At 54.2% G+C, this 10,065-nt stretch overlaps 2 protein-coding genes and 2 pseudogenes across 2 annotated transcripts, besides 7 other annotated features; all 4 read right to left on the bottom strand.

Annotated features, from left to right (window-relative positions):
• Window positions 1-1,679, bottom strand: Tc00.1047053508539.169 (annotated as a pseudogene).
• Window positions 1-2,645: a sequence feature (areas not merged during assembly with more than two copies in the genome that could not be assigned to a particular haplotype).
• Window positions 2,646-3,719: a sequence feature (haploid, Esmeraldo-like haplotype).
• Tc00.1047053508539.160 (mucin-associated surface protein (MASP), putative) lies at window positions 2,936-3,739 on the bottom strand (the record flags this gene model as incomplete). The annotated part of the gene is made up of 1 exon (XM_809006.1): window positions 2,936-3,739. The coding sequence occupies one exon, from the start codon at window positions 3,737-3,739 to the stop codon at window positions 2,936-2,938; it is 804 nt and encodes a 267-aa protein (XP_814099.1).
• Window positions 3,277-3,429: a sequence feature (GA-rich).
• Window positions 3,720-4,467: a sequence feature (heterozygous, Esmeraldo-like haplotype).
• Window positions 3,913-4,000: a sequence feature (T-rich).
• Window positions 4,170-4,838, bottom strand: Tc00.1047053508539.155 (mucin TcMUCII, putative; the record flags this gene model as incomplete). The annotated part of the gene is made up of 1 exon (XM_809007.1): window positions 4,170-4,838. The coding sequence occupies one exon, from the start codon at window positions 4,836-4,838 to the stop codon at window positions 4,170-4,172; it is 669 nt and encodes a 222-aa protein (XP_814100.1).
• Window positions 4,468-10,065: part of a sequence feature (areas not merged during assembly with more than two copies in the genome that could not be assigned to a particular haplotype) that runs on past the window's edge.
• Tc00.1047053508539.150 lies at window positions 6,973-8,622 on the bottom strand (annotated as a pseudogene).
• Window positions 9,579-9,607: a microsatellite.

Below are 10,065 nucleotides of genomic sequence, written 5' to 3'. Positions count from 1 at the left end.
GCAGCCCCTTCATTATTATTTACCGTGGCGTTCACCCCGAGGTACTCGTCCCTCCATGTGTTACCAGAGAAGTTGCCGGACAAAAAGCCAACCAGCCCATCCGTGATCTTATCACCGCTGCAGTCATTTTCAGTTGGACGATCCTTCTCAGCACTTGAGGGGCACAGCTGGGAAACGCTTTGGTCCACTTTATTCCAGGTCGCCACCACCTCCTTCATCCGCTTCAGCTGCTCACTCAGACGCACAGAGACCATACCAGGTGATGGTTTGCCCTCATCGCCCTTCTTCTCGTATAGTGCAATCAACTCCTCATTATTATTGGTTTCACCACTTTTACCACTTTTGTACAACAGGGAGCTGGCGGCAGCATCGTCCCCTTCCCCGGGTACCGGCCCAATATCAACAATGCGCGTATTGTCCGTCAGCCAAAGATGGAGCTCACCCTTTTGAGCGCCTCCCTTCTCAAGCTTCTCGGAACACACCGGCAGAGTAACAAGCATCATGTCCCTGTTCTCAATCGTCGCTGTGATGAACCCGCTTCTAACGCCCTTCTCATGTAGCTTACGGTTGTTGCCCCACACGCGCGAGAGTGTCCCGAGTGCCTCCGTCCACGGCTTCCCCTTGTCACCGATCTCGTACACCCTGCGGCGGCCATCAGCACACGCAGTCATCATCATGAGTTTTTTGTCCTTCCACCCCACGACGGAGGGATCACTGCAGCCACCGTCAGACATCCCCTTCGACAGCGTCCAATTTGCAGCATCCGAGGAGTATATGAGCAGCGAAACATTGTTATTCCTTCCACCCTCCGCAGTGCCATTAACCTTATTCTCCTTCACGGCCTCCATTGCGAACACAAGCGTACCGTCCTCCATCTTAACACCCGATCCACCACCGCCAATGTGTCCTGTCAAAGTGTCATCGTTTTCACCGATAACATTGCACAAAATACTGATAGTATCAGTCCAATAAATTCTTTTGGTACTTTCATCCACACCACTGACGTTCCCTTTCACCAGCAAAAGTCCCCACTGAGCCACGCCAGCCGCACCCACCTGACAATTAGAGAGACCTTTACTCATGTAGACTCCAGCAAGCATGTAAATATCATTTCCCTTCACAACTGTTGTTGGACGGCTCACATGTACTCTCGTCCCGCCTTGGGAATCATCCTTATCCTCTGTTTTGGAGGCGCAATTCCATCCATCGGTTGGACATTCCTCCAGCACCTCCTTCTTCACCTCAGCTGCTTCCAGGGCTTTTGGGTTTTTGTCGTCCAACTTCATGAATTGTGAAGCAATGCAAGGAAAAATGACGCTATCCTTCTCGCACCACGTCTCGGCAACGGCAAACACTTCACCATTCATCTCAACAAGACTGGGAGCATGGAGAGGACTCACTTTTTTCTCTCCATCTTTCACATCTCTCCAAACGAAACATTTCCCCGATGAAGAGCCCTGACGTCACTCTGATCCTTCAGCAGCCACAGCCCCAACACTGTTGCAGCACAACATCGCAAGAAGAAGGAAAAGGGGCACCGCAGAGTAGAAGAGATGCCGGGACATGTTGGACATCCGCCGCTCACTCTCTCTTCCTTCCCCCCTCCTTCCGCTGGATCCGGTCACGCGGCGACGGCTGTGTGTGCGGGGTGCCATGACTGCAGCTACACGTGAGAGCATATAAATATGTGTGTGTGGGCGGTGTGTGTGCTGTTGGTCCTTTCAGAACCTTCGAATCCCACAGTGGCGATTAGCGCTTGGTATTAACTTCTTTCCTTTGTGTGTGAGTGGTTTAGAAAAAAGAGGAAAAAGAAGTGAAAAACACCGTCACCCATCCACAGTGAGCGGCATCATCATCCGCACCGCATTCACTCCCAACAACAACGACAACTCGCGCGCACAGACACACGAAACGAGAAGGAAGAACAGTGCAAAGAGAACACACAACGACTGTTGCCACCAGCAGGAGCCACGGCTGGCGCTTCTGCCACGCGTCAGCACTCTCCGAGCTACGCCGCCACACAAAACAATCAGCGAGATGCAGAAGGGTACACAACTGCCCTTCGCAACACCAACGCGCCATCGCCAGTCGTTTTACTGTTGTCTCTTCCCACACCCTCCATCGCACATCGCCCCGCACAGCCGGAGAATCCTCCGTCGCTGTACGAACAGCGGGAGGAACACGTCGGCACGTGCAGCTGCCAGGAGAGAATCCATACGCATATCTCCCAGGCTCCCTCAATGCCGCGCCGCCCACGGGCAGCACGCCAAGAAAATCACGCTCGCAGCACGGCAAAAAAAAAAATCGCAGTCTTCCGTCATCCCTCCTCAAAAGGGCCGCCGCAGCCAAAATCTTGTGCGTGTGCGCGTTCTCATCATTCACGCCGCTCCACAGCGTGTGCATGTGTTTGTGTGTTTGTCAGCGCCTATACTTGCAGAGCAGATGTACGGAACACAAGAGAGCCAAAAAAAGGCAACAACAGAGAAGCGGATAGCACACACGCAAATTACTCATATCATCACACACACATGCAGCCAGCGGAATGGGTGCACTCAAACAAAACACAAGTAAAACAACGAAAAAAACAAAAACAAAAAGCCGAAGCGTGGGACGACCAGCGCACACACTCTCATTGCTCCCGTAAAGCAAAACACACACACAGGGAGAGAGAGAGAGAGGTCGCCCACTCAAAGCAATAAAAACAAACAGTTACGGTGCTCCGCCCATGCAGCCAGGCAGGACGGCAGCGGTGCGTGTGGTGCAAAAGAGAGCACCAACGGGCCTGCATGGGTGTGCATGCATATATACAATGGGCACATTATGTGCGTGCTTCGTGGGGTGAGGTGAGGGCGAGAGTCCATGCAAGGGGACACACACAGAGAGTGAGTGAAGGACTAGTGTGTGTGCGGGCGGTGCACGGCTCTCTCCCTCACTCTCATGCGGCCACCACCGCAGCAGCAGCCGCACAAGCAGCAACAAGAAGAAGCAAAAGAGGGGAGGTGGTGTGGGAGACCGCGGTGCTGCCGTCACTGTCGCCAGTCGTCGCCGTTGTAGTTTTCATGGCCGTGGCCGTCACTGGTGTTTCTTTCGGATTGGATTCTTTATTTTCATTTTGTTTTCCTTCTGCTGTCCCTGCACCATCAGCTGCTGGATCATCGTCTCCAGTTGTTGGTGTGCTGTTGGGATTTGTTTTATTCGATGCTCCCTCCGCACCAGAAGATAAACTTGTCTGCTCTTGACCGCCTGCTGAGATCCCCTCTGTGGTGCCGGTAACAGCTTCTTCTTCTTCTTCCTTTTCATTCGTATCATTCTTTTCCTCTTCCTCTTCCTCTTCCTCTTCCTCTTCTTTGTCTTCGTCTTCTTCTTCTTCGTCTTCCTCCCCTTCTTCGTCTTCCTCCCCTTCTTCCCCTTTATCCTTATCTTCTTTTTGATCCTTTTTTTCAATCGTTTCACTTGCCTTTTCTGATGCTTCTCTACCGGAGTGTGTTTCCTGTAATGAGTTCGCTGGCGCTGCCGGTAATCCTGACGCCGCTGGTGCTTGTTCTTGTGGCGCTGCCGGTTTACTGCTTTGGTCACCTCCTCCAGTGGCACCGACGATCTCTTCGTTTTGAGGTTTCTTTTCGGACGTATTACCCGGAGAATCTGGAGTTGTTTCAGCTCGTTCACCACCGCAGACACCGCACCACAGCACGCAGAGGGCACACACCAGCAGCACACGGCCAGTCATCATCATCGCCATCACTCCAGTCACTTGCGTGCAGCCTTCAGCACAAACTAACAACACGTCAACGCAGAGTGAAAGGAAAAAGAAAGACACGGCACAGTAAAAAACATCAGCAGCAGCAGCACGCATTTCATGAGAAATATTAAACCAATAAAAGTCAGAAAACGCACAACTCTCTGTAATAATTTAACAAGAAAAACACGCAAAACAAGGAAAAATAAAAGAAAAAAATCAGCAACAAGAAAAACAGTAAAACACACACAAAGAAAAAAAAAATGCACCCAAATGGCTTCAGTGTGCATGCACCAGCACACAGCAGGGCAGCGGAAGCAAGCAAAGCAAAAAACAATCATCATAATTACTCTTACTTTATACATCGGACCACAGTGGATGCGCACAAATCCCCGCGGCTGAGTGCTGGCACGCACAGCCCGCATACACCTCTTCAGCCCAAAGTGGTGTACGCCAGCGCGGATACGGCGAGCAGCAGCGGGGCACGCACCCACGCAGAGCTGCTGAAGCTGCCGTCGGTTTCGCGAAGACGTGACGGTGCGCGGGTGGTCGTCGTAGTTGGCGCCTCTGCATTCATGGCCGTATCATTTGGTGCCTCTGGCGCAGTGGTGGTCGTTGTGGTCGTGGCTGGTGCTTTTGTTGTAGTGGTCGTCGTCGTCTCGAAGGTATCCTCAGGCGCCACAATCTTTTTAGAATTATCTTTGTCCCCCGGATCCGTCTCAGTTTTCTTGCTAGGATCAGTGGCTGGTCCAGGGGGCAATGAACTGGCGGTGTTACCCTGTGCCGCACCGGACTCCTGGCTCCGTGAACCTGACTCACCGTTACTCCGAAGTGCTCCCTCTGCTGCAGCGGACGGCGGATTGGTGTCCTTTCCCCTCGCATCAACTTGATTCTCCAAATCCAGACTAGTGTCTTCTTCTGGAGAGGGCAACTGACTTGCTTCGGCAGCATCTTGAGTCTCAGAACTAGTCTCTGGCGTAGTGGATGGCAGGCTGCCGCCGCTTCCACCAGTTACAACTTCAGTCGGGGCAGTGTCTACCACGCACACGGACGGGCAGCAGCACAGGGCAAGCACCAACAGGGCGCACAGCAGACGGCACATCGTCGTCATCGTGAGTGTGGTCGTTCAGTGGTGTGGAGCTGATCTGCACAGTGAGGGACATGGAGAGCAACAGGGGAGACGAGAGGTGCGGCAGACACACACACAGAGGGCACACCACATGAGGAGAGGGCAGCAGCCAGGCATGCACCGTACGCCGCACACCACGCACGACACACACTCCAATCCACGGCAGCAGGCACACGCACACACAAACCTGCACTCTGTAATACTTTTGTTGTACAATTGTGGTGGTTAGTGCATGCGGTCACACACAAAAGGAGTGAGAAAAGAGAAGACCACTACGGCTAGACATCAGACTGCAGGCTACCAGAGGGACGAAAAAGGCAAGAGGGCCGCGCCGCGTCGGCAATCGGTGCGTCACTTGCTTGCAGACCAGGCGTCGTGCGCGATTGATGTCGCTCATTGTGGCGCATACGTCCTCGTAGCCCCAGAGGGTGGAACAGCCAACGCCAACCCAAACACAGCTGTCAACACGCCATTGCCACAATCGCGAAGAGCCGGCTGGCACCACACACGGCAAGAAGGACACACCAAGACACGCCATGCACCAAAGGGACGCATCAAGCCCGCAAACAGTGCGCACCGCTGCAACACCGCAGGGTCCTCCCGCACGCACGCACCGTCCTCCCCCTCCTTATCTGCGGCTCATTGCCGCCACATCCGACACCTGCACCTCACAATACCAGAGGAAAACACAAAACAGCTGGAGCAGCAACAACAACAAATCTGCCACATTGTTGCGCTGACGCCACTGCACGAAAGGGTGCGCCGACGACGGGAGTCCATCGCGCAGGAGACGGAAAAGAGCCCAACGAGACACCCAAGAGCCACACGTTGGCAGCCATGTCGGGGCTGCCCCAATGCAACTACAACAAATAGTGCCGCAACCACGGAGCCATGCACCCTGACCCACAGCGTGTTTTCACAATCAGAACAGCAGGGACAGAAGGAATTAAGACACACCACCCACAGTGCAGCAGAGCACCCGAAACACACACAGCCAATCAAAAACGGATGCAAAAAATCGGGAATGCAAAAAAAAAAAAAAGGGCGCATACAGATTAAAAGCCGAGGCACAGAAATTATTTGAGGTCCACATTCTCGCAATGACGCACACACACACACACAAAAAAAAAAAAAGCAAAGTCACAAAAACAAGCAAAAGTGTAAAAGATAAAGCCGCATGCACCAATTACGGAGGCAGAGGCAGCCGTTCCTGTCCTTCAGAGAAACAGCTACTAGCACGCCCCCGCCTCCATTGGAGCACATTTCCTTTACTTTTTGCTCATGATTAGAGTACGGTGATTTCCCCTCGTCCCAATCGCATCAAAAAACGAGTGTATACATGTGGTGCTGGGAACTGTCTTTTCTCTCCATGTTACTTCGTTCACACACAGTTTTCACGGAAGCTAAACCCTCCTAGCAATAAAACAAAAACACCTTTTCCCAGAATAACAAACAAGGCAATGAAAGACCGGTCATTTTGCCCATCACCCGCAAGCAAAGAAGGAAACGGGGAATGCAGTGAGTGTATCATAGTGTTATTGCTACGGTTTTGCGCATCTTGAGTGCGGGGCCAATGTGCCAAGTAAATACTCTCGCCCTGCCACAGTTTCATTGCGCCCAGCCGCCGCGGCTGCTCAAAGAGGCACCACTACTACCGCCGCAGCGACCACAACAAGAAGCACAAAGGGAATGAGGCCAGCAGTAGCAGCAGCCACACTGCCATCACTGTCGGCCTGCTGTACCAACGCATCGGATATCGCCTGAAAATCGACGCCGTTGACGGACGGAATCGGAGTGGCAGGCACGGAGGCACTGGGAATCACCGCTGGGCAATCCGCCCGCGGGTCGCCCTCCGCTCGTGCAACGTCCTCGCCGGGTGATGGCGCGAAAAAAGCGTCGTGGCCGGAGGCTCTGTTGGCTCCCTCGCTTCCACTGCCAGGTCTCCTCCCTCGCCGCTGAGTGTTGTCCCCACTTTCGGTCCGCACCCCCGGTTCACCCCTCGGACCGGCATGAAGGCCACCACCAACGACACCCGCAGCCGAAGCACCGGGAGGCTCCTTTTCAATGGAGGCACCAGACGCCACAGGAGACAACTGTGGACGAGTATTCTCCGGAGAAGGCGACCCTGAAGCAACCGCAGACTCTTCTGCTTCCTCCTCTTGCTCGTCACCCTGTCCACCCACCAACGCCTCGGAATGACAAGACTGCTGCCGTTGGCGGCAATGGTGCACACCTCGCCGTACCTCGGGCAATTGATCTTTCCTTCTTTCTGAAAATATTTCAACGTCACTGGGATGTCAGTGCCCTCCTCACACGACACCTGCGCGCACACTCCCTTGACGCTTTTATGGCCATTACCGTCCTTCGTCTCCAGTAATTCCGCGTCCAGGCACCACGAGCCACCGCCAGTCAGCGACCCACGGAGATAATCCACATTTTCGTCCGAGCACGTCCTGTACGTTGTCCCAGACGATATTTCGTGAAATTCCAAAGAAACAACGGGGCAAACGTCCTTATCCAGCAGACTCCCCTTGTCTTCAACGATGCTTGCGGTGCACGTCCCAACGTGACGGCGGTCGGAGGTGCAGCGAAGCGTCTCTGTGTCTTTAGCATCGCAAAACATGTGAGGATACTTGGCGGCAAGATTATCGGCTGTATTGCACTTCTTCTCCAGGAAGTCGCAGACACTGCGGTGGCCCAGCTCATCGGCTCCGCCATGCTCCAATTCACGCGGTAGTATCCCATATCCGCGAACACCGCCATCGTCAGAGCCGTGTAGTAGCCGGCACCGACTGTGGGTGCCATCAGCTCGTCCCGCGCGTGGCGTCCCTTCCAGTGAGGGATCGCTTTTTCCCGAGGGCAATCTTCGTCCTCCAGCACCATGCCCTCGAGAGTCACAACCAAAGTGCGCTTTCGCCTTCTCCTGAACGTGCTTCCCCGCCACCATCCTGCGGTGCGTCCCACGCACACTTCTCTCTCGCTTCTTCACCAGACTATTGTCTTCCATACTCTCCTGGCTGAACCAAAGTGCATGCGCAATTTCGTGTGCGGCAACGCGAACGCTCCACGCCGTGTCAGTCATGTACTTTGAATAAAAGTTCATGGCGCCAATGGAAGGACGAAGATCACTCAGTGTGTTACACGTGGCCGCCCACACAGCCCTGCTATCCGTGCCTGATGGCCTAGCAGCAGCGTAGCTGATAAAATCTGCATTCGACACACCGTCACTCTTGTGCCTGGTAGGAACCTTAAAATGGCTGCCCGGTCCATTCATAGCCCTCGGTACAGTTATCGTCCCACCAGTGAGTTTCACAAGGAGTCGCTCAGTGTGCAGTTTGACGGCACCGAAGAGAATCCTTCAATTGTGCAATTGTTTCTTTGCCTCCGTCAGGAAATGCTCTGCTTTGCATGACACCTTGTGCCCCAAGGCGTTGTAGCACTCATCCTCTCCCTCTTCGCAGTACTTCCTCTTGTTCGTGCCTCTCTCCAGATCTTCCATGGGAACCGCCATGCGGATCGGCTCCCGGCCACTGTCGTCATCCTTTGCGGCGACGGTGTACGCCTGCATGGCGCCCTGTCCCTTGCGCGGCACCTCACGCACCACCGCAGTCGACAGCGGGCCGTTCCTCCTCATCATCACGTCAAATCCACAGCGGTACTGTGTGGCGGGTGCAGCAGCAATACACCCACTGGCGCAGCACATCAGCAGCAACACCACCAGTGGGAAAAGCGGTGTGGCGTGGCGTGGCTGGCGCATGACTTGAGTAAAATGCATTTCTTGATTTCGTGTGAGTAGCAGCAGCAGCAGTGGCGCAGCCTGGATGCGGGAGGAGAGAAACAAAGGAAAAAGAAGAGTAAGAAAAACAAAATGGCTTTGGACCAGTAATGCGTCAGAATGCGGCCCACGCAGCGGAGTAACAGGAGACCACAGAGGCGGCCATACACACAGCATGCGCACCGACTCCACCAAATAGACGAACCGTCAATCCGTCGTCGAGAGAACGTCCATCACCGTCGCACGGAGTCATCACCAGACGCAACCCTCCCTCCACGCGAGGTGTTTGGTCTGCTCTCCTTGTGGTGTCGCAATATCTGTATGATCGGCCACTCAACATCCGCCAACGGCACAGCACCAGCCCCAGGTGCGGGAGCATCGCACAGCGCGCTCTCCCAGCAGATCATACCCTGTTGCATAACCGCACGGCAACCCCAATTGTGATGCGCAGCCCTGAGGCGGAGATGCAAAGAGTCATGCGGACAGACCTTCTTTCACTGCTCTCCTTTCGGGGAACTCGACAACAAGCGTGCCGGCGGTGCGATCATTATGACAGTTCCATCCGCACTGCCACTGGCCGAGGAAGTTACTGTGAGCTCACTGCGTAGAGGTCACCGTGTCCGCCGCTGCTCTCCCGCCACCCCACGACCACGCCGGCACTTCCAACAAAGCGGATCGGAACGTCGACAACGGCAGCCACAGGCGCCAACACACCGAGTCCAATGGTGCCCGCTGCGACATTCCAAAGTGCGCCGAAAGCTCCTCTAGCAGTGCAGGGGCTGCTCACCTGTGTGCAGCATGGCGTGTGTGCATTTGCTTGTGATTGTGTGTTTGGCAGCGTCTATACATCCAGAGTAGCTGTGCCGCACAAGAGAGTCAGAAGAAAGCAACGGCAGAGAGAGAAGCGGATAGCACACACGCAAATTACTCATATCATAACACACACACACACACACACACACACGCAGCCCGCGGAATGGGTGCACTCAAACAAAACACAAGTAAAACAATAAAAAAAGGAAAAAAAGCCGAAGCGTGGGACGACCAGCGCACACACTCTCATTGCTCCCGTAAAGCAAAACACACACACAGGGAGAGAGAGAGAGAGGTCGCCCACTCAATGCAATGGAAACAAAAAACAGAAACAGTTACGGTGCTCCGCCCATGCAGTCAGGCAGGACGGCAGCGGTGCGTGTGGCGCAAAAGAGAGCACCAACGGGCCTGCATGGATATGCATGCGTATACAAAATGGGCACATTATGTGTGTGCCTCGTGGGGTGAGGTGAGGGCGAGAGTCCATGCAAGGGGACTCACACACACAACAAGAGGCACAGCTGGATGGCAGCGGTACATGCGGTACGGCCCCGACATCAACAATCACGCACGGTGGCAGCACACAAAATTCAAATTAAAAAAAAAGGCACA

The sequence above is a fragment of the Trypanosoma cruzi genome, genomic scaffold, assembly GCF_000209065.1.
Source record: "Trypanosoma cruzi strain CL Brener 1047053516901 genomic scaffold, whole genome shotgun sequence".
NCBI lineage: Eukaryota > Euglenozoa > Kinetoplastea > Trypanosomatida > Trypanosomatidae > Trypanosoma > Trypanosoma cruzi.
Note: the sequence above shows the minus strand (reverse complement) of the source record. Positions and strands in the feature narration are given on the sequence as shown.